Raw genomic sequence first — 26434 nt, 5'->3', positions numbered from 1 at the left:
TCCCTTCATATGTCCATTTAGTCAAATGCATAAGTCAACAAATCCATCAAGACAAATTGTGATTTGTATTTTAATAGAGGCACACCATGTTCTGGATATGCCAAGGAACAGGTAATAGCGATTCTCAGTGAGGTGGCAAAGGATCGATATGTCTAACCATGGGTCAGTGGATGCAAAGTCAGAATCAGTCACAAAGGAAGGCGAGATGCCCAGGGCTTCCTGTGTGACCACCAGCTCAGCCTGAGTGCCTTGTGATGGCAGCTTACTGCATCACAGGCACTCCATCTCATTGCAGATAGCGCTCGTTCTAAGCAAGGTTGTCTTTACTTTGGCTCTGAAACTACAGCCCTGGAAATGCTTAGTTTAAATGTTGCCCTCAAAGGATCAACCAAGTAAATTGGTTGGTTGACTGAAGATCCATAATCCCTGGGAGAGCACTGTGCATTCCGATAGCCTTTGCATCTCCACCACCTCCTGTGCGGGAGGAGGAAGGGGACTGTTTGGACAGGAGGAACCTGGCTTGGGTAGAAATGCAGTGGGGGGCAGGGGGGGTGCAGGATGAAGGAATCTCTGCAGCTCACTTTGGCAGCCTGTGGTGTAAAGCACCGGAGAAATGTGAGACCTGGAAACCAAATGAGAACAAGACGGGATCTTTGCAAACACTTAAACCAAACTGTGCTGAGTTTCCCAGAAGAGAGATAACTCTGTACTTTCAACTTGTTCCATTTTTGTTCTGTCTCAGGGACCTTTTGAATTCCAGCAGGGCCGGGAAGGTGCACTGCCAAAACATCCCAAGAATGTCTCTTGTTATAGGATGTTCAGCCCGATGCGCACAGCCAGGGAGGTGTGATGCTTCTGATAACATTTGGATATAAGACTCGATGTTCGGGCGGAGGAGCTTAGTGCTAACCAAATTTGGGCATCTTGTTTGAGGGGGATGGACAAGCAAGACTGGGGACTTTGAGAAGTGCAGCGTTCACGCAAAAATGGAAACGAAAATTTTAATCATTTTCTAGACTCATCTGACACAGAGAGGGTGCTGTCTCCACAGTAGCCACAGTGACAGCCTGCCTGCTGACTCTGGCAGGGCTAGGCCTCTCGAGAGCATCCTCACATTATGGTCTTGCAAATTTACAAGGTCAAGGTTGGGTCTCCTTCTTCTTTGGTTTCTTCCACGGGCTCCAGCACAGAGCAAGGAACATAACTCCAATCAGTTCAGTTCAGTTCAGTCGCTCAGTCGTGTCCGACTCTTTGCAACCCCATGAATCGCAGCACGCCAGGCCTCCCTGTCCATCACCAACTCCCGGAGTTCACTCACGTCCATCGAGTCAGTGATGCCATCCAGCCATCTCATCCTCTGTCGTCCCCTTCTCCTCTTACCCCAATCCCTCCAAGCATCAGAGTCTTTTCCAATGAGTCAACTCTTCCCATGAGGTGGCCAAAGTACTGGAGTTTCAGCCTCAGCATCATTCCTTCCAAAGAAATCCCAGGGCTGATCTCCTTCAGAATGGACTGGTTGGATCTCCTTGCAGTCCAAGGGACTCTCAAGAGTCTTCTCCAACACCACAGTTCAAAAGCATCAATTCTTCGGTACTCAGCTTTCTTCGCAGTCCAACTCTCACATCCATACATGACCACTGGAAAAACCATAGCCTTAACTAGATGGGCCTTTGTTGGCAAAGTAATGTCTTTGCTTTTCAATATGCTATCTAGGTTAGTCATAACTTTCCTTCCAAGGAGTAAGCATCTTTTAATTTCATGGCTGCAGTCACCATCTGCAGTGATTTTGGAGCCCAGAAAAATAAAGTCTGACACTGTTTCCACTGTTTCCCCATCTATTTCCCATGAAGTGATGGGACAGATGCCATGATCTTCGTTTTCTGAATGTTGAGTTCTAAGCCAACTTTTTCACTCTCCTCTTTCACCTTCATCAAGAGGCTTTTTAGTTCCTCTTCACTTTCTGCCATAAGGGTGGTGTCATCTGCATATGTGAGGTTATTGATATTTCTCCCGGCAATCTTGATTCCAGCTTGTGCTTGTTCCAGCCCAGCGTTTCTCATGATATACTCTGCATATAAGTTAAATAAGCAGGGTGACAATATACAGCCTTGACGTACTCCTTTTCCTATTTGGAACCAGTCTGTTGTTCCATGTCCAGTTCTAACTGTTGCTTCCTGACCTGCATACAGATTTCTCAAGAGGCAGGTGAAGTGGTCTGGTATTCCCATCTCTTTCAGAATTTTCCACAGTTTATTGTGATCCACATAAACACCTGCATTTATCATTTTTGCAGCATTAGGGGAAATACAGAGACTAGGACAATACTGACTTATAAAGAAGAAACGGACATGACTGTGGTCATTTCATCACTCTCCAAGTGGATAGAGTGTCCCAGTGAACACCAGGGTACCAGCAACAGGGATGCCTAGACAGAGTGGGACCAGCCTGAACTCAAGCTGTGGGCAGTGCCTGGGAGATTTCTGCTGTTGCTGTTCATAAGCTAAGTTGTGTCTGACTCTTTGTGACCCCATGGACTGCAGCACACCAGGCTTCCCTGTCCTTCACAAACTCCTGAAGTTTGCTGAAACTCATGTCCATTGAGGTGGTGATACCATCCAACCATGTCATCCTCCGTCGCCCCCTTCTCCTCCTGCCCTCAATCTTTCCCAGCATCACGGTCTTTTCCAATGAGTTGGCTCTTCGCATCAGGTGGCCAAAGAATTGGAGCTTCAGCTTCAGCATCAATCCTTCCAATGAATATTCAGGGTTGATTTCCTTCAGGATTGACTGGTTTGATCTCCTTGCTGTCCAAGAGACTCTCAAGAGTCTTCTCCAGCACCATAGTTTGAAAGCATCAGTTCTTTGGTGCTCAGCCTTCCTGATGGTCCAACTCTCACATACCTACAAAACTACTGGAAAAACCATAGCTTTGACTAGATGGACCTTTGTCAGCAAAGTGATTTCTCTGCTTTGTAATCTGCTGTCTAGGTTTGTCATAGCTTTCCTTCCAAGGAGCATGCATCTTTTACTTCATGGCTGAAGTCACTGTCTGCAGTGACTGTTGGAGCCCAAGGAAATAAAATCGGTCACTGCTTCCACTTTATCCCTTCCATTTGTCATGAATTAATGAGATCGGATGCTATGATCTTAAGCTTTTTGAATGTTGAGTTTTCAGCCAGCTTTTTCACTCTCCTCTTTTACCCTCATCAAGGGGCTCTTTAGTTCCTCCTCAAGCACCTCATGGAGTGTGCATGGTACCACCAACACAAAGATCTATCCATCATGGCTCTTTCCACCTGATTCACAGTGACATTTTTCAGGAACCCGGCTACACCCAGTTCCTGAACAAGACCACACATTCACACACTCCCAGTATCATCTTCCAGGAGAACCTTTCCATCCTAAATTTCCCACTATGGGCTGTGTGACCTTGGGGAAACCACTCCACGTCTCAGTTTCTCCAAGGTAAGTAGTAATTCTTCCCTTGAAGAATGGCAAGGGGGTTGGGGCCCAGCTCCATGGCTGGTGGACCTCGACAACCACTGGTTCCCTCCCCACTCTCCTCCCTGTGCTTCGGGATCACTGTCTGGACCTGGGCTGCTGGATCTGCAAGGCCTGTTCCTGGAGGATGCTCGCGTGTGTGTGCCTGTCTGAGTGTGTGTAAAACAGACAGAGAGAGAGAGGAGGAGGAGGAAAGTGGAGGAGGAATGCATAATTGGGTTAAGGGAAGGGAAGGTGCTCACAGTGCACCTAAGAAGCCCACAGCCCCCTCTCTCAGGCCATCAGCCTCTTGCCTGGAGGCCCTGACAGGGTGAAAATTAACCACCAGCCTCCTCTAGTCACCGCGCAGGGTGATGACGGCCACGGCCACACTTCCTCCTCTTCTCTGCTGTCAGGAGGGAGCCGTGTCTACACTCCAGGAAGAGGCTCGACGCAGTCACGCAGGCTGTGCGTGTGGTGTCTGCGTGTGCGCATGTTGGCCCACGCACAATGGGGTTGGTGTGGGAATGGCTTCCAGGCACTCGCTTTGAGACAGGGAATCGGGGGGACTTTTGTTCTGCCGGCCCCCAGACCCCCTGTCCAGCCCTGCACCAGGCGGCATACACCTCCCCACCCCTGACCCTGTATCCTCCAGTGAGCTGATCTCATTATGGCAAATTTAGTTACAGCTGAAGTCTCCTTGTAACAAAGATTATGTCCAAGCCCAGAGTAATGGAACCTAGTCGATTTCATTAAAATAAAATTGGTTACAATGAATAATTCAATAGGATGATTTTGTTTCCTCATCTCCTCTTTGTAGATCGAAGAGCGAGTATTTATAATGATTTTTTAAAATTGGATTGTTGTTTAGGAAGAGATAATCACCCATGATTCCTGACAGCACCCCCCCTTCCCAGACTGGAATAATTGCCGGGGCGAAGTCTCTTTTCAAATGCTAAGACTGGAAAATTCTTTCTCTCCTTTTCTCACATTAGTAGCAATAACCTTTGGTGGTTTTTAAGCACAGCTGTTACCTCAACACTTGGTCATGTGAGATTCTGAGTGCGTTAATAATACCCTTGTTTGAATGATGTTTTTAAAACATTTCTAGAGGCTGGATGGCAGTGTTGCATCTGCAATGCCTGGTTCTATCACTGGCCAGCCCTGTTGTTCCTAAAGCAGGGCACTCCTCATGAGAAAGGTAGCAATGTGAGTGTTTTCTACAATTAATTAAACACACATCGCTTGAACTCCTGGTCTTATCTAAATCTGTGCTTGAAGATGGGGAACAAAGTAAATAAAACCTTAAAACTCTTTTCACAAAATTAGCAGCCTAAGGGGGAAGCCAGACATGGAAACAGGTAATTGGAGTTCAGAGCATGGGTGTCACCCAAAATGAACCCAGCAAGTACAGAGGGGGCAGAATGAGCGTAGGCAAGCATTCATTCATTCATGCACCCAGCTAGCACTGCACACACAAACATTAGGGAATACCTCGCTTACGTTTCTTTCCATCCTCCTCAGAAACAGAGACAAACGAGTACATACAGAATCTGATGCAGGTAAACACAATCGGATAAGTGAACAAATGATCAAATAAACACTGTAAGCGAGGTTAGATTCCTTTGTACCTCTTCCAGTGATTTTCCCTGGGCCCCAGAAGAAGGTCCCATGTCTCTTTCATCTAGAAACCAGGCCCCTCCACCCTCGCCTCACCCCTCCACCGACCATGAGTCAGAGAAGCAATGTTAGAGAGGAATGGGGAGAAATAATGGCTCTCCTGCAAGGCCAGGAGGGAGGCCGGCCTCTGAAACGGCCGTGGGGCGGGGCGGTAGGAAACGCAGGCGTGTCTCTGGGAAACGGGAGTCTTGGAAGAAGGCAGGTGCACATGGAGCAGGATAATTGGAAAGGGGACTCTGGGGACAGCAGGGCCATCCCTAGAATGACAGAAGCTCTGGTGGCCCCAATGCTCTCCCTCCCTCGACTAAGCTGATAGTCCCTTGGGGAAGAACCCTGGGACATAAATAGTGCGTTCGGGAATGAGGAATGAGTCACAGCTTTTGAGTGTTGGGAAGGTCCTTGGAGATCATCCAGTTCAACTACTCTCTAATTTTAAGATGGGGAAAATGGGGCCCGGAGAAGTGGGAAGACTAGTCCAAAGCCACACAGCGCATTCATGATGGAGATACCATATTCATGAAAGCGTGCTGGAGGAGTACGTGACTTGACACCCTCCCCTGTCAAAAGTGAGACTCTCCCTGAGAATTTGTTCTTATACCATTGAATGCCAGTGGTATATCCAAAGGGGAGTGCTTTCCCCAAATATGACTTCTAGTAGGAGACTCAGGACAGTCATTACCCCTACTGTGCTAACGTTCCTTGCCCTTAAAAACTCCAAATCCAATTGCTGACAAACAAGTCTCGTGAGACCTCAGAATGACATTTGGCTGTTGGCAGCAACATGGATGGATCTAGAGATCATCGTATGCTGTCTAGGTTTGTCAAAGCTTTCCAGGAGGTCAAATCAGTCACTCCTAAAGGAAATCAACCCTGAATATTCATTGGAAGGACTGATGCGGAAGCTCCAATACTTTGGCCACCTGATGTCATGAGCTGACTCTTTGGAAAAGACCCTAATGCTGGGAAAGGTTGAAGGCAAAAGGAGAAGAGGGCAACAGAGGATGAGACAGTTGGATGGGATCACTGACTCAATGGATATGAATTCAAACAAACTGTGGGAAACAGTGAAAGTCAGGGAAGCCTGGAGTGCTGTAGTCCACAGGATTGCAAAGAGTCGGACACGACTTAGCGACTGAACCACAACAGAGGCATGGTCAAGTGGCCATGTCCAACGACACTGCCTTTGTGATGGGCAACCTTGAGGGGCAGAGCAGCGATTTAGAATGTCTGCAGGAAGTGTCGCGCACGCTGGGCGCCTACCTGGGACGCTGCTGGTTGGCCGATGATGACCCAGCCTGGGCACTGCTGGTCTTGGTGGGACACCGTAGCATTGGATGCCCACTGATCCAGGAACCCCTGGGGCGTGTAGACACCACAGTCCTTGATGCTGGTTTTTTGTTCAAACTCCTCACATACCCCGTCACCATCATGGAAATAGCACCGGCTGGGCTCATCTGCAGGAGACAGACATAGAAGGGACAGACAGATCAGTGTTTGTTCTTTGGCCCTGGCTGCCACCAGCAGTTATGGAATCAGATACACAGAACCATCAGCACGGTCAAGCCCACCACTGATGGTCACCACTGACTGTTATTCAGGCTGTGAGTCACTGAGGGTCACCATTGACTGCTATTTACAATGGAGATCTTGCCATAGGAGGCAACACTGGTGAACGTGGAGGACATCACACGAAGGTCAAACACCATATGATCCCACTTACATGACGCATATAAAACAAAGGCGCAGAAGGAGAGAGTAGAATGGGGGCTGACAGGGGCTGGAAGGAGCGGGGGTTGAGATTTCAAATCCACTGTTCAAACGGTATAAAGCTTTGTTAAGCAAGATGAAGAAGTTCTAGCGACCTGAGGTTCAGCACTGTGACGATAGATTAAAAAAAGCTGTATGTACACTTACAATTTAAGAGGGTAGATCTTGTATTATGTGATTTTTACTACATAACACACACACGCACATTAACAAAGACTTCCACCTTCATACCTCTTGTGAGCCCCACAGTAACCTTGTGAGAAAGATATTATTTAAAGTATTGGTTTAGTCTTCTCGATTGGGAAACCGAAATCCTGCAAGTCTTAAATAACTTGCCCAAGGTCATGAAATGTGTTCATGCCGGATCCTGATTTTAAACTCGGGCTTTCACTGTCCAAGTTCTAGGTACATTATCTGCCACCGCAGCACTTCGTAGTCTTAAACTGACTATTTTGACTATTTAACTGTAAATAGGATTACAGTCTGACATAGAGTGAACTGTTATATGAGAGCCTCTGGCTTCAGTCCCAGGTCTGCAACTAAATTGCTCTGTTCCTTTAGACAAATCTCTTTCCCTCTTCTGGGCTCAATCATCATTGAAGGGGGTGAAACTGCTGAAACTCCAGGAGCCCTTCCTGTCTAAGGTGCTATCTTCTAGATATTTGCTGGATATCTTAGGGATTTCAGTTAAAGGCCAAGTGAGTTCTCAAGCTCCTATGTAACTCAAATCATAGCCAGGAGTTCTGCTTGGGACAGTTTAAAGCTGCAGCTGGCTGCAATGATGCTCACTGAGCTGCAAGAACAAAACTCAAGGGAAGCAGAATCAGCTGGATGCCTTCTTTCTTTTTTTTAAATTTTTTTAATTTTTAATTTTTATTGGGCTATAGTCAATCCAGTGGGAAAGACCCTGATGCTGGGAAAGATTGAGGGCAGGAGGAGAAGGGGACGACAGAGGATGAGATGGTTGATGGCATCACCGACTCAATGGACATGAGTTTGAGCAAACTCTGGGAGATAGTGAGGGACCGGGAAGCCTGGCGTGCTGCAGTCCATGGGGTCACAGAGTCAGACGTGACCTAACAACTAAACAACATGGTCGATTAACAGTGTTGTGATAGTTTCAGGTGAACAGCTACACATACACATGGAGAGCTGGATGCCTTCTAAGCAGGTAGGACCTGCACAGCACACACTTCTTGGTGTTTCAGAATAGAATAATACAAGGAGAAATCTGGAGGCACCTGTCCAAAAGCAATCATCTCGCCCATCTTTTGGGCAAGATGAATGCCAGGTACACTTTCGCAATTCCTCTAGGAAAGCTAAGTACTCCCTCCTGTGTGGGTTCCTATTTTACAAAGATCCCCATCATAATCCGCCTGCAATTTGCCTGAATCCTCCTGCAATGCGGGACACCTGGGTTCAATCCCTGGGTTGGGAAGATCCTCTGGCAAAGGGAAAGGCTACCCACTCCAGTATTCTGGCCTGGAGAATTCCATAGACATTATAGTCCATGGGGTCACAAAAAGTTGGACACGACTGAGCGACTTTCACTTCACTTCACCTTAATACTCAACCCGTGTATTACCATCACATTCTCATGTAGCAGCTCCTTCAAATAGTACACTTGGAGAGTGAGAGAGAATGTTAGTGTAAATTCTACCCAGGCAAGGGGCACCTATCCTGAGAAAATCTAAATATCGCAGAACCCGTGGTCACCCTGAGAATGCTGCTTGATCTAGGACTTTCTTCCCTGATTCACTCTGAAAGAATAGCGAGTGAAGCCTCATTTAAAACCAGGGTTTGGTTTCTGCCCCTTGTACTCAGGAGAGGTGTGTGTGTGTTAGTTGCTCAGTCGTGTCCGACTCTTTGTTACTCCATAGACTGCGGCCTGCCAGTTTCCTCTGTCCATGGGATTTCTCAGGCAAGAATACTGGAATGGGCTGCCATTCCCTTCTCCAGGAGATCTTCGCAACCCAGGGATCGAACCCAGTTCTCCTGCACTTCAAGCAGATTCTTTACTGTCTGAGCCACCAGGGAAACTCATATTAGGTATGTAACTTTGCACAATCAGCTTCACTTCTCACCCTCTGGCTTCCCATCTTTTAGTACAGAAACCAGCAAGGACAACCTCTCAAGATAGCCACACAACTTTCATAAGAAATGGACATAAACACACAGTGTATATCTTAAAATAATGGTCAAGAGAGAAAATACTCTTCTCGTAAGGGTTTAATTTATTCCTAAGTGGCTGAATTGAATCAGCTTGTAAAATCAGTATTCATTTGAAACTTTCAAGAGGCATTCCCCCAAATGGAAAGAGCCTGGGTCAAGTAGAAATAAGCCTTGAATTTCTGTGATGCTGACTATCTGAAAAAAGGAATCATTGAATTCAGGGGCAGCAGAATTTTTGAGCCCCTTCCAAGCTCCAAAATCCCTTGTTTATTTCTGCAAACAGTTTACATGGTGAAATACTATCAAAAGAGCCAGAATAAATCAATCCATTATAATTCAATTATTTAAGGATGAGTTTGAGCCAGCTGAGGACTCCAGTGACCAGTAGCATGCCTGGCAGTTCAAGTACAGAAAGAATACAGGCTCAGCACTTCTCAGTAGCTCCAACCTCTTGGTGAATGTGGCCAACTCACATATAATAAAACTCACCCTGATCTGAGAGTGACAAGTCATCCATCCAGACTTTACTCTTTAGCAACCCAATAAAGGGAACTGCATAGGGCATAGGTTTTGGGCATCAGGCAAAGCTAGGTTCAAGACTCTTGAGAGTCCCTTGACAGCAAGGACATCAAACTAGTCAATCCCAAAGGAAATCAACTCTGAATATTCATTGGAGGAATTGATACTGAAGCTCCAATACTTTGGCCACCTGATGTGAAGAGCCTACTCACTGGAAAAGACCCTGGTGCTGGGAAAGATTGAAGGCAAGAGCAAAAGGGGATGACAGAGGATGAGATGGTTGGATGGCATCATCAACTCAATAGACATGAGTTTGAGGAATCTCTGGAAGATAGTGAAGGACAGGGAAGCCTGGTGTGCTGCAGTCCATGGGGTCACAAAGAGTCAGACATGACTTTGCAATTGAACAACAACAAAGCTAGCTTCAAGTGCTAACTCTGCCATGCATAAGTGCCACAGGGCTTAAATAACCCAACCTCTCTGAACTTCATTTCCCTCATTCAAAAAGAATGGATAATAATCTCTATCCAGCGTTATTGCAAAGGTTTCATGTGATGAGGTGTACCATCCCAGTCCCTTCACCCATTTTATTGAACGGAAAACTGAAAACCATAGCAGGAAAGAGGTAAGGCATTTGCCTCCAGACAACAGAGCCAGTTGGTGGAGGACTAGAAGCAGGAGCCTGGACTTTCTATATCAAGCAGAGAGATCTTCCGCTGTACATCTTATCTACAGGATCATGAAGGCACACCCCCTTGAGGATAAGGTCCTGAGGTTGTCTGACTCTTGGTACCACCTCCCTTCTCCTCTAATATGAAGACAAATAGGGTGAGATTATGATGGTAAGATTGCACATGATCTGCTTTCTAGGGTACATTGATTTATTTCCTCAAAGAGACCGCAGAGTGGCAGGAATTGGAGCTAGAGTCGAGTTCTTATGAAGGCTGGTTCCTTCCTGATTATGTGGAAGACCTCAATCTGTCTGTCTGCTTAGAGCTAGTGCATCCTGCAGGCTCTGGAGGAGAGGCAGAGGCAGACACAGGTAGGGCAATAGGCACTTAGATAGGCAGTGGTCCGTAGCAGGAGGATAGTAGATAGATAGATAGGCAAGGGGAGCGTTTAAAGAGAGAGGGGAAATGAGGCTAAAGAGGGGAGGAAGAGAGAGAGGGAGAGATGGGGGAGAGGGAGGGACGGGGGAGGGAGGAGGGGAGAGAGAAATGGACTTGTTTTCCCCAAGATTCTGCTGACAAAGCTACTGAGAGTCCCTTTTTTTGAATAACATCCCTGCACTCTGCTATGCAGTTTCTCTTGCTATGAGCATCCCAGGGGCCCTTCAGCTGCGTCTGCCAGTCTTCATCTAGGGAATTCTCTCTCCCTCTCTACTCCCATGCCCCCAGCTCCGAAGAAAGCAGGGTGAGGAATGGAATACAAATGTGCGGGCCAGGAAAAACAAAGGCAGCAACAAAACAATCAAACAAAACCCGCCTTCCTGCTTTCATGACCCCAATTTCCTCAGTGCTTCTTGAATGCTTTCTGAGGGGAGCTGAGCAGGTTGCAGAGGAAAAGAGTTTGAAGTCAATACCAAGGTCAAATGATCGCCCTGCCCCTCTGTCTTCTCCAGTAGTAGCTACTACGTGGCATTGGTAATAATGCATCCCATCGTGAGGGATATTCTGAAAACAAATACTTGCTGAATGAATGAATGAGGAAAATTCAGTACCCTCAATGCAACCCTCTTGTTCCAATATAGTTGAGGCTCTGTACACTGTGAAGTGTTTCTTTCGACTGGGTCTCGGGGTGAAGGGATGGGAGCAGTGACTTGTTTACAGTGGAATTCCAGTGGGCAGTCTGATTACTCCATCTCACCCCATCTTCCCGTGACATCAGGGAACTCTCCACTTCAGATTCCCTTCCTTTCATGCAGTGACAGACTTAGGAATCTGCTCTAGCCAGCTAGGAGACTTGATGTAGGTGGGGAGACACTGCCAACTCTGTCTTCCCTGGCTGAGTTTTCAATTGCCAAGGGTGAGCTCAGCTCCAGGGGCCCACAGATGGACGCTCTGTAAGTGGACAGACACAGCTGATGCTGCTTCTCACTGACTTAATTTTCATTTCCCATCAGTCTGGAGCATCAAGATGAACTCCCTTGCCTCTGCTTCCCTGAAGCATGTCTGAAGGACACTATTTGGGATAAGCAGGACTGTCATACCTAATGGAAACCTTAACAAGCCAGGTCTCAGACAAATGAGACAAATTTACTTTTAAGTATAAGCAAAGGCTATTATCTGAACTATTGTTAAAAGCTCTCATCCTTGAAGTCAGAAACACTGGATTCAAGCCCCTTATCTGTCCCTGATTCCTGGGTGAGCATGGGCTTGGTATTTCACCTCCCTGTGCCTCAGTTTCCCCATATGGAAAATGAAAACAGGATTACCTTTTAGACTGCCTCGACAAAGTGCTGGGTGTACTCAAACAGCATAATAGACACCAATGGAAAGTGATGCGAGTCTTAAAGGCACAGGGCTTATTCTTAACCATGATGATACTGAGGTGAGGTAGGGGTTGGAGAAGTCTTCTTAATTAGAAATCTGATATCCAGTCACTAAGCCGTGTCCTACTCTTTTCGACCCCATGGACTGCAGCATGCCAGGCTCCCCTGTCCTTCACTATCTCTCGGAGTTTGCTCAAATTTCTGAAATGTCTACTTTTCATTTACACAGCCCTAGATCCTAGGGCATCTTCAGGAATAGAAATGATTGAAGAGAGTGCATGGGCTATTTTCAATTTAAATAGCCAGAAACGAAGTAAACCAAAACAAACGAGAAAGGGTGGGGAAGTAATAACCTAAGGAAAAAGAAAATAATTACTTAGAACTATTTCAATCCAGTTGGAGAATGTTAATTAACTTAGCTTGATTAGAAACTTTGGTAATTTGTTATACCAGTAGAATCCTTGAGATTCCCACAGAACTTACAGACTAGTGGTAAACACAAGTAAAGCACTTAAAACATAAAACGTGATTGAAAAATGGCCTATGATCATGGTGATCATGATGCTGATGATTCTGGAGCCGAAAGCAATTATTTCATTTTATGTATGGGAAAACTGAGGCTCATAAAGTTGAAGTCATTTTCTGAAGGCTTCAGAAAAAATTTCCGGGAGATACAAGACTAGAACATTAGTTCTTAAACCCGTGATACAATTCCTTTTCTACTGTACATGCCACCTTATTATATCAAGTTTTCAGTATATAATTATGGCAACCAAAGGGTATCTTTATCCAAGTTCACTATCACTTTTGAGAATCTCTGGTTTCAGTTTTCATAATAGCCCCTGGTACCGGCTAAGTATCCTAAGTCTGAAGCTATTGGGATTACTAAGTCAACAGTCCAATAAGGAAAAAAACAAACAAAAAAAAAAACTACCTACAGATGGAGAAATGAGAGCTACAAGCAATAGGAGATAGATGACAGATTTGACTTAGGCCTCAGTGAAGACACAGGGATTTGAATGCACACCTTTTTTGGTGGCCTGCCTTCCAAACTCCAAACGATGGGTAGATTTACCTGTCTTTCTCAACTTCCCGTCTCTGAAGATGGGTCAGCTTTTGAGAAATTAGCATCTGTTTCTATTTCCAGCTGAGGGAACAGGATTGGCATCAGGATATTCTCTGTCAGTCCAATGATGACTATTTTTTCAACACCAGAAAAAATAGTACTTTCTTTTTTAAGTTCAGCTGTTTGTTTAGGGATGGGTCCAACCACAACAAGCTTCATGCCACATAACAATTCATCCAAACAACAACAAAAAGAGACCAAAAAATGCACAGTCTTTGTGTCCAAATAATATCTTCTTGGAATGGGGGAAATTGGATGGAGTACTTAACCCCCAAAGGTTTATAAAGGGGAAGCTTGAGATGGGCTGGTGGCTATCCTGGCAAATGTTTCCTCTGGAACAGAAATATCTGGACTTTATGTTGCCTATATTTTAAAGACTTTAAGTCAAACCCACATCACTGACCTCACTTCATTCTATTCAAACCAAGGTTTGTTCTTAACTTCCACCACCAGATCAGCCTGTTCTGAGTACAAAAATCAGGGTGGTGAAGGGCTTCTAAAGAACCATGAACCCGCTAACAAGCTTCAGATGCTGATTAGGTCTACTGAATCTGGGGAGCTTAAGTGAGTTTCTGGTTCCTTTCAGGGTTGGCCATCTACCAAAGTAGGCCAGAAATCCCTTTCTGCGTTTCCCTGTGACAACCAGGCACCAATGAGCAAATCTAAAGCGCTAAGAAAAGAAGAGTGAATCTGGGTGGGGTCTCCAGTGATCATTCCGCCTCCACGGTCACAGAGAGCATCTTCCAAGGGACCACTCACCCCTTACAACCCTCTCACCGCGGCTTTGGGTCTTCCTCGCTTCAACACCTTCTCACAAAGCAGCCTATAGTGATTCATCTAGAATGTAAATCTGATCCAGTTTGAAATTCTCAACTGACTCCTGCAAAATCTGAGCCTCCCCATCTAGTGCTCAAGTTCTTTTGCTATCCAGCTCCAACCTCCCGTCTACTCTCATTTCCAACCACACCTCTACTGCAAAAGCATAGAGTTCCTCTACAGAACTCACACCTCAGAGTTGCCCACTCCCCGCTTATTTCCTTAGCATAAAAGGCTAGTCCCTGCCTACAAGTCTTCTGTCAAGATCTAAGTTTAGCATCTTCAGCTCCATGAAGCCCCATGTCACTCTTCTGCATCACTGCTGCCCAGCAATAACTATTTCACTCTGTTCCTAGAGTTATGATTCTCTAGTTCCAAACCAGCAAAGCAGGATATTGCCTAGGCAAATTTTTAATTAAAAAAGTAAGCAATGTACATTTAAAACTTTTAAAAAATAAATAAAATCCCCCTTTGGTCACATTTCCCTTCCCATGATTCATAATGACATTGACTGAGGACTACCTAAACTTGCATTTTCCACTTTCTCTCTGACAATTCACTCTTCAGTTCTCTCCTGTCTAGCTTCTGAACTCACCTCCCTCCCTCACACACACACACACACACACACACATACACACACAGAAAGCGGTCTTGTCAAGATTGCCACTGACTCAATGTTGCCAAAACCAACTACAATATCCAACAGTTCTGAAACATGAAGAAGTCATCCATTCCTTCCTTCCCGAAGCATTTCCCCCTGGATTCCATGACATCAAGCATACCAGTCCCCCTCCAGCTGTCAGACGTTCCCACACAGACTCATCTGCTGTCTCTGCTTCCCTCTGCTAAATGCTGCCAGTTTTCAGGGCAAGGTCTTGGGCTCCCTTTTCCTATCTGTCTACATTGTCTCATCTAGTCCCAATATTTAAATAAAAATTTAAAGTATTGATGCACCAATGACTCAAACATCTCTTTAGATATGACCTCTGAGTCCCAGCCTCCTGCAATGACATCTCTACTTAAATACCTATTTAAAGTCATCAGTAAACCACATGTCTAAAACACGAGTAATGGTTTCTTCCCAAATTTCTTTTTTCCCCATCTTAGTAAATGATAACATTGCCCAACAATGGCCAAACTAAAAATCTTCTGAGTCATCTCTCCTGTTTTTTTTCCATCCACCCTCTAATACCACATACAGTTCATGAACACATCCTGTAGATTCTTTTGTCTCAGGATATTCCAGAAAGATCCACTTCTGTCCAATCACCAACACCCTTAATCCAAGCCACCATCACTATGGTATCACTTATTTATTTAACCAGTTTCTCTTCCGTGTCTGCTTCCCTGTTTTCCCTCCCCCAGAACACAGCTAGAGGGGTCTTCTAACAACATAAACCACATCAGGCCACTCTCCACTAAAACTTTTCAGTGGCTTCCCATGTCACATAGAACAAAATGCAAAGACTGTATCCCAGCCAAGTCACCACTTCATCTAACCATTTTCTACTATTATCCTTCTTGTTTATTACCTTCCATTCATTAACCCCCCCATCCATCCATTCATCCAGATATTCATCCATTCCTCCATCCTAATATGTATCCATCCATTCAGATATTCATCCATCTATCCATCCATATATCCAATCGTTCAACAAGTATCTGTTCCTTAAATAAGCCAAACTTGCTAGTGTTCAGAAAACTCAAACTTGCTATTTCCTTTACTGGGAATACTTTTCCCACCATGGCTTTTCTCAGGAGGGGAAGTTTCTTTTTATCACTTAGGGATTCTTTTCATCGCTTAGGGCTCAGTTCACACACGACTTCCTCTAATAACAACTCTGCCTTCTTACAGTAAGTTCACATCTTATCCCTCCATCCCCATTAGAATGCAGCACACAATCTTATTTCTTCACAGCATTAGTCACTATCTAAAAATAAAGTATATTTATTATTGTTCCCCGCCTTCTAGATGACATAAGTTTCTTGGAAGACTATCTCAACATGTGCCTCTTTCTGTAGGATCAAGAAAACCACCTCCCCATATTATATAATTGATATTTAAGGACAAATGAATGAATGAATGAGTGAATATGCATAACTCTTGGATTGTGAGATATTTCTGGGCTGGCCCTGGTCACGCTTCTTTTTGCACCTCTAATTCTTAGAACAATGCCAGCCTTGGAGCAGGTACTCAGCAAATTATGAATTAACAACGTTTTCTTAGTGTTTCAGAATCTCTGTTACTGACTGTAATGAAGAAGTCTCAAACCTGATTTGAATCTGTTCTGCAGACTGTACTATAGAAAGATTTTTTAGGAAAATGTTAATTAGAGTGATATCATATTATAAACCAAGCACATATTAAGGAGGAAAATCCAATTCTATCTAAATCATCCCATATTATTTTTTTCCCATGAGACTTCCTGCCTCACCATCTGTCCTATATATTGTTTTATTTTCTTTCTTGACTGAATCTGCAAAGAAATGGAATATCTGGATAGAAAAGGTGGTGCCTACTAAGCAGAAATTTAATAAAGAGATTTGATGGGCTTATGAATTAGAACTTGAAGATACATTTACGTCAGTTTGAATTTAGTATAGTTTTTTTTAAATGGCCTAAAAAGATTGTAATCAAAGATAGTGATCCTAATAAATAACAATACATCCCACAGAGAAGGCTGTTCAAAGCCCTGAATGATTTTCAGCTGAGTCTCTTTTGGGTTTCAATGCTATCTCATAAATGAAAGAAGGGGTAAAATTTAGCACTGCCATGAATGACACAGTGATCGTGAAATAGGACAGACATTCTAAGCGCAGACAGAAGAAGGATGAGACCCAGGACCTGAAGGCCTTTAAAAGTATGAACAGGAAATGACAAAATGAGATTTGTTTTGGATGATATAAGCTAATAATAAATGCAGAAAAACAATCTGAAGTATTCATATGCAGAGAGTCTGCAAAAAAAAAAAAAAAAGGTAACAGAAAAGAAAGATGATAAAAGATAGCAAAGCACAAGCAAAAGAGACACAGATATAAAGAACAGACTTTTGGGCTCTGTGGGAGAAGGTGAGGGTGGAATGATTTGAGAGAATAGCATTGAAACATGTATATTACCATATGTGAAATAGATCACCAGTCCAAGTTCGATGCATGAAACAGGGCACTCAAAGCCGGTGCCCTGGGACAACCCAGAGGGATGGGATGGGGAGGGAGGTTGGCGGGGGATTCAGGATGGCGGCCACATGTACACCCGTGGCTGATTCATGTCAATGTATGGCAAAAACCACTACAATATTGTAAAGTAATTAGCCTCCAATTAAAATTAAAAAGTTAATTTTTTTTAATGAATAAAAAAATAAAAACAGGGAGAGTAGTAAAAACAACAACAAAAAGATAGCAAAATACAAATGAAGTGTCAGTGGTTTCAATGTGATCTCATCAGTCCAACAAAAGGTGGGGGGCCTGGGGGGAAAGAGGAGAGGAAGGGAGAGGGAGAGAAAGAAGAAACGAAAAAAGAAAGAAAGAGGGCACTTCCTCATGATCAGCAGACTGGTCAAGAGAACTGAAATCTAAAATCAGTTCAGTTGCTCAGTTGTGTCTGACTCTTTGCAACCCCATGGACTGCAGCACGCAGGCCTCCCTGTCCATCACCAACTCCCAGAGCTTACTAAAACTCATGCCCATTGAGTCGGTGAAGCCATCCAACCATCTCCTTCTCTGTCGGCCCCTTCTCCTCCTGCCTTCAATCTTTCCCAGCATAAGGGCCTTTTCCAATGAGTCAGTTCTTAGCATCAGGTGGCCAAACTACTGGAGTTTCAGATGTCCACTAATATACCCATGACTTTGACCATGGCATTTCCCTTTGAGCTGCAGTTTCCCTTTGAGTGAAAAAGAGTTAAATCAGTTTTATGATTCCCTTCAACTAAGTCACTGTAAAATGTATTTGCTTCTTGATTTTTTTTAACTTTCTTTCAATTATTAAATCCACTCTTCAGTCTGAAGATGGGGAAGCATGTTCAACAAAACTAAAACTAAGAAGAGTGCAGAAGAGCTCTCCGAAGAACGTGGAAGAAAATGTGTAACAAAAAGTATATGGAAGAGGAGCCGGAAACCAAAATTTGAAGCTCAGCTTTGTCACCAGATTATTGATTCATGGGGTCGCAAAGAGTCGGACACGACTGAGCGACTGAACTGAACTGAACTGAATGTACATCCTCATTGTGGGCTCCATTCTTTTTGTTTATTAAAAATGACAATATTACTTTTTCTACCCATTACAGAAAGTGGTTGTAATGATCAGATAAAATAGTGTTATGGAAAATACTCAACCATGGTGTTGTTTCTACATTTTATTATCACAGGTACAATCTAGAACTCATCTCCCAAAGCATTACATGGCTTTTCCAATTCATCATGTCAGTCTGCCCTCAACCATCACCTGCCTAATGAGGACTTCTCTAATCATGCTAACTTCACTCCAGTTTCTCTCCTCCACCGGTCTATTTTATTTTCTACATAACACTACATTGCTTCTTCAAAGTTTATTAATGACCATTGTATTCTCTCCAAAACAAAATGGTCACTCCATGAGAGCAGGAACAAACGCTATTTTGCCCACTTCTGCATTACAATTTCAGAATACAGAAGACAATTATGAACTGTTGGCTGAATGAATGAATAAAGGTTTAACACTGCAAAAGTCTTTTGAAATTATCGAGTCTACATGCTTTGTTTTGCAAATACAGCAACTGAGTTTCAGAAAGTTTAAGTAACTCTCCTTGAATGCTGCACAGTTCATTATTACAGGCCAAGAGTTCTGATTGGCTAACTAAGGTTCATTATGTAACTACTGGGGATATGCAATATCAAACAGAAATTAATTTGGACTGTGAGAAATCCATGCATGTGACCCTAAAGCAAAACAATGCCAATAAAAGTCGGCAGGTGTGCACGTGCACATCTACTCTTCAATCCAGCAAAACAAGCAGCCCGTCAGTCTTCCAAGGCATCCTCAAGAGGCCAGAGAAGAGGGACTTTCAGACACGTCTAGGCTAACAGTAGCTGAGGAACTGAAGGGACCACGTGAAGCTAAGCCGTCACCCTAGTCTGGCACAAATCGGGACTAGGGTGAACACAGCGTGTTAAGCTCTTGGTAGGGTTCCGATGCATTAAGCTGGAGTGTCAAAAATGGATCCCTTCCACCCTGAGCCCTGGTTGGCTGAGCCAGCCTTGAAGACTGTCCTCTTGCCATATGATTGAGATAAGACCAAGAAGATGAGACGTTTAAACCACAGCTTGCTTAATCTCCAGGTTAGGACACGCGCTGCAGTGCTCTGAGAAACAGAAGCGCAGTCAAGGGGCAGAACGGCACTCAGGTAAGTTTTCTTTACCTTGCATGATGAGTGGGCCACTCATGTTATGTTAACTTGAATCTACATGTTTCATGTGTATCATTGAACTGTATTTTGTTTTTCTAGAAACATGTATATATATTTTTGTCTCTTTCCTCCCAATAAGGAAAGAAGAGGGGGAAGAAGGAAGGAAAGATGGGAAGAAGAGATGGAAGGAGGAAGAAAGAAAGAAAAGGAGGGCCATTGGTCCTCAATCTTAAGAGCTAACTTGGAATATTTGAAAATATCAATCAAAACCCCTGTTGTTTTTGATCAGAGATGACAGATAATGGTCAGCATAACTATTCATGCTCAAAGAAAGTTTCAAAGAGTAGGAGTCACCCTGGGATCCGTTTCTACCAACTGGAGAAGGTGTTGGCCCAAACAAGAATGTGAGATTGCAGATTACCTTACTGACAAAAAGGTAGTAAGATTCCAGAACAGAGGTCAGAGAAGCCCCATCTGGTCCTAGAGATGGCTGGACAGCCCCAGTTCTGGACCACTGACTTGATGAACCAGGACACAGTCAGTGGATGGGGCCCAAGGCAGGCGTCATCAGGAAGCAGCGCTCACACAGGTAAGATGCTTAAATCTGAAGGAGAGGAGGCTCAGAGGGGACACAGCAGAAAACTCTTCCAACAAATTGCAGGTGGTTTGAGAATAAAATTGGCTACCTCAGAAGGCACTGAGACAGAGGCTTGATAACAGCTGATGAGGCATAACCTGGTTCCAGTCTGCATCTGCGGCCTTCTTTCTAGTGTACTGTAGTTTCAGCTCTAGGCAGGCTGAGATCATGGCCATCTCCTAAATGGGCCAGATTCCCTTTGCTCTCCCCACTCCCTGCCGTGCAGAAGCCCACCCACCCCCCGCCCAAATTCCTAACCCTGCTTGTTTTTGTTATTAGTCTCCATTCTGTATCCATATTTAACCAGACATTTCTCTGGAAAATCTCTCCAGCAATCCACTCAGGATTCCTCAACTTCTCTAATTAAAATAATAGCTACCATGCAGGAGGAGAAGACAGCGACCGAGGATGAGATGATCGGATGGCATCCTTGACTCAATGGACATGAGTTTCAGCAAACTCTGGGAGATAGTGAAGGACAGGGAAGCCTGGCGTGCTGCAGTCCATGGGGTCGCAAAGAGTTGGACAAAACTTAACAACTGTACAACAACAAACCATGCAGCTGTAAGCTATTCTATAGAGAATGAATAAACAATAAGAACTTACAGTACAGAGAACTGTATTCAATATCCTATGGTAAACCATAACGGAAAAGAACATTAAAAAGAATGTGTATCTATATGTGTGTGTGCGTATAACCAAATCACTTTGCTGTGCAGTAGAAATTAATACAACATTGTAAATCAACTACACTTCAGTAAAAACAAGTAGAAAATGACAGCCACCATGCAGTAAGAGTATTTGCTAAGTGAATGACATACTTAGATGTTTTTAAATATGTAACGTCATTTAATCCTAGAAGAGCCCTTGGTGCAATTATTATCCCCATTTAACAGACAAGGAAATTGATGTGCAGAAAGGTTAAGGCATTACCTAAGGTTTTAAGGCTCAAACCCTGATTAGCGTGATTCCAAAATCCATACCCTCCCATCCGCCCCTGCTGCCCAGTTCCCGTCTTTTGTGTGGATGTGAGTGCTGAGGAGGAGCTAATGAGCCAAGCTGATCTGATTCTCTCTGAGATGCCCTGCAATTCTGTGGTACTTGGGGGCTCAGGGGTCTCACGGAGCTGCGGTCACATCCCCGCTCTCCACTAATTAGCTGGGTGTTGATCAGCAGCGTGCTTCATCTCGGATTCCTAGTTTCTTCTTTGGCAGTTGGTGAAATAATGACTCTTCCCAGACGTTAGGAGGATAAAAATGAGAAGCTGTATAGAAAATGCATAGCATGCGCCTAGCATGCAAAAAGATTCTGCAAGGTTCTGCGAAGGATCACGAGCCTCCCCTTCCCTAAAGGAAACAATCTGTCTCTGCTGCTTTCTGCCAGTTAAACTGTACCAGCTTGGTAACTCATATTTTGGTTAAACCTTAAAAAAAATTTTTTAAGGGGAATCTGAGTTTTTGTTGGCAAGGGATTGAACAGGCGTGGGCCCAGCCTCCAGGCCCACAGTCCATTAGGGAATTTACGAGGGGAGATGGGGGACCATCAACTCAAGTACTCCCTTCAGAGGCAGTACTTACAAAGCCATCAATTTCCTTAACAAAGACCATTGGCTTAAATGCCCCTTAAACCAGCGTTATTTACACAGTTTCTCTACTTCCCTTTGAATTCTCTGCCTGGGGGGGGTGGCCTACCTGCAGTCCTTTCCAGCTACTAGTTAATTAGGCTCCCTCCCAGAAAGGAAGCTAGTGGAAGCTGGGACTTGGTTTTTGAAAAGCAGCTCAATTCGGAGGTTATCAGAGAGTTCACACGAGCTACTGGACTGCCCGCTGCTTCTGCTGACATTCTAAAACGTGTGGACCTCATCAGAGTTATGACCACAGTTGGCATTGTGAGATAGCAGAGGAGTGACCATTCCAGCCGTCCCAGCTTTGCAGGGAAGGTATAATAAAACTCCAAGAACATTCCTGGCAAACGCTGCCATGGTGCTTTCTAGCTCTGTGGCCTGTCAGCCTTGCAAACCTGCCATTTTCATAGATGAAGAAACTGAAGTGACCCCCACCCCTTTTTTTGTGGGAGAACTGGAATTTGAATCAAGCAACCCAGCTATGGAGCCGGAGCACAGAACCTCCATCCTAAGCTCCTCAGACTGAGATGTCTGGCCTGAGATGATAGCTGGGAAGTGGAGAGGCTGTGAGTCCAACTAAGGTTTGTCTAACTCTAAAGACCAACAAAGTTCTACCACAGTTTGTTGCCTCAGGAATTAAAATGTCTCTTAAGAAATATATCCTCCCTTCACTCATTTCTCCTATATTTACTGAGCTGCAAATTATGTGCCAGGTCCTGGACAGATTGCTGGGAAGTGAGATGAATGGACCCCGGGCTCAGCACTCCAGGAGCTCAGGGGTTGCAGAGAGAGGCAGGAAGTTATTGACTGCACCCTGTTTTGCTCAGAAGTAGCAAATGCTGTACGATTACAGAAAAGAGACCCCCTTACCTGATCTTGCCCAGATCTGAGAGCTCCCCTTAGGAGGCAACATCTGGGTTAAGTCTTTGAGAGGAGACATCAATCTGGGGTGAGGCAGACATTCCAGGCGGCTCGGGGGTGGGGTGGCTGAGAGCAAAAAGGAGGAAGCGGAAAACAGGGTTGTAGGTGCAAAGCTAGGAGACGCTGCATGCCACAGGAAGAACTGAGACTCATCTCAAGAGCAATGCAGAGCCACTGATGCTTCTAAAAGGAGAGGGACAGAATGACATCTGCCTTTTAGGAAGCTTAGGCTTCCCAGGTGGTAAAGACCCCACCTGCCAGTGCAGGAGATGGAAGAGATGCGGGTTCAGTCCCTGGGTTGGGAAGATCCCCTGGAGGAGGGCATGGCAACCCACTCCAGTATTCTTGCCTGGAGAATTCCATGGACAGAGGAGCCAGGTGGGGTATAGTCCATGGGGTTGCTAAGAGTCGGACCCGACTGAGCGACTTCACTTTCACTTTTCACTTTCATGCATTGGAGAAGGAAATGGCAACCCACTCCAGTGTTCTTGCCTGGAGAGTCCCAGGGACGGGGGAGCCTGGTGGGCTGCCGTCTATGGGGTTGCACAGAGTCGGACACGACTGAAGCGACTTAGCAGTAGTAGAAGCAACTTAGTATGCACGCACATACTCATTATCCTGGAGGATAGATTGGAGCCAGCAAAGATGGGAGCAGGGACCTAGCTGACCTCTCCTAGGGTGGTTCAGGCAGGAGTCTAAATGTGGGGGTGGGTCTGGAGACTCAGGTAGGGAGACAGAAGTAGGATTGATTTGGAAGGAAAAGTGTTCAATGTAAAATGGTGAGAACGGTGACTGGATGTGGAAAATAGGGAAGAGTGGAGATTGTTTCCCAAGCTTCTAGCTTCAGTAGCTGGTTGGCTAGTGGCACAAGCTGTTGAGACTGAGAAAAACAGGAGCTGCAGCAGCTCTGGGGAGAAAATGGCAAGCCTTGTGTTACCTGTGTTGAGTCTGAGTGCCTGCGGGGGATCGGATAGAATCAATAGATAGACTAGTCCAGAGGCCAGGATAAAGGCCTCTGACTGCACACAGATTTTGCAGTCTTTGGTTTTGAATGATGCAGTCAGGGAGAGAGTGGGGAGATTGGGAAGTGAGTCCATTATGGAACTTCGGAGAAAGAATATTTAAAAGGTAGGCATAACATGTCTATGTAGGGATGGGCAGAGAGGTTGAGGAAAACTGGAAGAAGGTAACATTTCAGAGGCCCTGGAAGTTAAGAAGTTCAACAAAGAACCAGGTAAGCTGAAGGAGAAAAATACTGGAGTATGTTTGATTTTTGAAACAGTATTTGTGCTCGGTCGTGTCCAACTTTTGCGACCCCATGGACTGTGGCCCGCCAGGCTCCTCTGTCCATGGGATTTTCCAGGCAAGAATACTGGAGTGGGTAGCCATGCCCTTCTCCAGGGAACCTTCCCGACCCAGGGATGGAACCAGGTCTCCTGCATTACAGGCAGATTCTTTACTGTCTGAGCCACCAGGTAACTTCCATGTTTGTTTTTTCTCTTCCCCCCAAAATCGTTCTTTGGCACAATGGTAAAGAATCCGCCTGCCAATGCAGAAGACACAGGAGATGCAGGTTTGACCCCTGGATCAGGAAGATCCTGTGGCATAGGAAATGGCAACCCAACCCAGTGTTCTTGCCTGGAGAATCCCATGGACAGAGAAGCCTGGTGGGCTACAGTCCATGGAGTCACAAAAGAGCCAGACATGATTGAGAACTGAGCACACACACATGTCTGTTTATCATGCTCTCCAAGAGAACCCCCTTCATTGCTCCATGACGACTCTCAACTTTCTGGTTGATCTCTTCCAGGGACAGGGTGTTCTCTACTTGTGAGTAAGAACTAGGTTATTATCTATAATAACCATGAGAATCAATATTTATTCATCACTTTCTGAAGAACAGGGACTGCCCCAAGCCTAGCACAGCTGGCATTCTTGGTGCCTTGGCATGGACCTGACATGTAAGAGGTGCTGAACAAATGTATGATGAATAAATCCATAAATGCACGAAAGAATATATCACAGCTGCCCTATGAAGTATGGAAGCTCATTCCCCCAAGTCCACAGTTGGAAAAAGATGGTTGGGGACCAAGTCTGGAGAAGAGGCAGCCCCTATGTTGCTGGGTCAGGTTAACTGGCCTCTCCTCTCCCTCTCTCCATCTAGTTCTCTTGGCAGAAGGTGCAAAGACTTTTGGGAAATTCTGGGGGTTGAAGATGCTGGTGCAGCCCTCTCATAAGCAATGAGGCTGAACTCAAGTTACAATGCATGGTTTTGGACTCCTGAACTGAGAAATCAGTTAAGATCCTGCCAATAGCAGTTGGAAGTTCAGTTCAATCTTTTGGATCATTTGGGCTGGGCTTCTCACTGGTGTTGAAAGCCAAAATCACTCTGATTTCTCTTCATGTCAAGTTGCCAAGAGTATTTCACTGGCCCTTGAAGAGCATCTCACAGCAGGAGTCTCCTCTTAAAGCACTGCTCCTAGCTTGTCTTGCTTCTGCCCAGAAACCACTGTTTGACACAGAATTACACCTACCCACCTATCCATCCTGTGACTTCCTGGAGCAGCTTTCTATGAGACCTGTCTGCCCACAGGACCTCAAAAGAACCCTCCTTCTGGACCTTTAGAGCAGCAGAAGCCCTGCATGTGGTTTCACTGAGTCCAACTACTCAAGAAGCCGTCACAGACTCACCAACCCCCACCATTGGTCTCCCCACTCCTCCTGGGGTCTCCTCAAACCATCCTTGTACATCTTTAAGGACCACTGCCCTCTAGAGCCCTGCAATGAAGGACTCCTCCTTCCCCAGATTGTCACTCCCATCTGCCTCCTGCCTAGCACAGAGCTTTGTATACAGCAGGTGCTTAACACAGATAAATGTCAGTGTGAATCTCTCCTGTGGTCACATTTGTTTCCAGTCATCTTTGCAGAACCCCTGAGGCTGCTGCCTTGAGGCCAGAGAAGGGAATCCTAGTACTTGTGAGGGGAGCTGCAGACACCCAGTGTGGGATACTTTCTCTCTCTGGCAAATTAAAATTAAAATCCAGTCCCTTAAAAATTATTATAATTTCAGATTTGCTTTATCTTAATTTCTCCCTGGTACTTAATCAGTAGCAGCAAAGAAAAAGTCTCGTTTAGTTTCTCCCTCTGTTGAGTCGCTAATGATCTGTAAACAAACACTCCAGACTGCGTCTTAAAGAGACCCTCGGAGCCTTGTGTGATGTGAAATTCCTTTCGCACCTTGCATTGTTTCCTCTTCTCATTATCTCTTTGCTGGTAGGCTGTTCAGCTCTCGAGAGCACATGTTTTTATTAGATAATCTTAATGATCAAAAGGTAGCATAAATTAGCAGTTCAGCTCGAGGGTTTAAGAGACAGACTTCCCCGGCTGGAATCCCTTACTGGGGAGCCTTGACATCTCCGCGCTGTTTCCTTATCTATAGGGTCAACACGATTAAGCACAGGAGTTAACCGAGGAAAGCATTACAAGCATAACCAGCAGTTTTGACTGTTATGACTATTGTTTGAAATGAAGACATGGAAGAGGGCTGGCAACACAGATATCGATGTCAGCACTTCTACTGGTTCTGAAGAGCTGATGTTTTGGAGGACACTGGCTCCTTGAGTTTCGGAGCTGGGCAGATCTTGGTTCAAACCTCAGCTCTGCCACTTAAAAATCACTTGCTTTAAAGAAACTTTTTCAGCTCCCAGAGCCTCAGTTATTTCTTGTGTAAAATGGGAGTAACAGGCCCTGCCTTCCTGCAGCTCGGGAAGATCGAGAGGGGAGAGAGAGGAGCCGTGTGTGTGGCAGAACTGCTGGCCTG

At 45.0% G+C, this 26434-nt stretch overlaps 1 protein-coding gene across 1 annotated transcript in view; it reads right to left on the bottom strand.

Moving 5' to 3' along the window:
- Positions 1 to 26434, bottom strand: part of PAPPA (pappalysin 1) — a 268043-nt gene that overhangs the window by 105638 nt on the left and 135971 nt on the right. The window contains exon 10 of the mRNA XM_061426652.1: positions 6421 to 6614. Within this exon, the coding sequence (XP_061282636.1) occupies positions 6421 to 6614 (194 nt within the window). The remainder of the gene's footprint in view (positions 1 to 6420; positions 6615 to 26434) is intronic.

The sequence above is a fragment of the Bos javanicus genome, chromosome 8, assembly GCF_032452875.1.
Source record: "Bos javanicus breed banteng chromosome 8, ARS-OSU_banteng_1.0, whole genome shotgun sequence".
In the NCBI taxonomy this organism is placed as follows: Eukaryota; Metazoa; Chordata; class Mammalia; order Artiodactyla; family Bovidae; genus Bos; species Bos javanicus.
The sequence above is the reverse complement of the archived record's forward strand: the minus strand, read 5'-3'. Positions and strand labels throughout refer to the sequence as shown.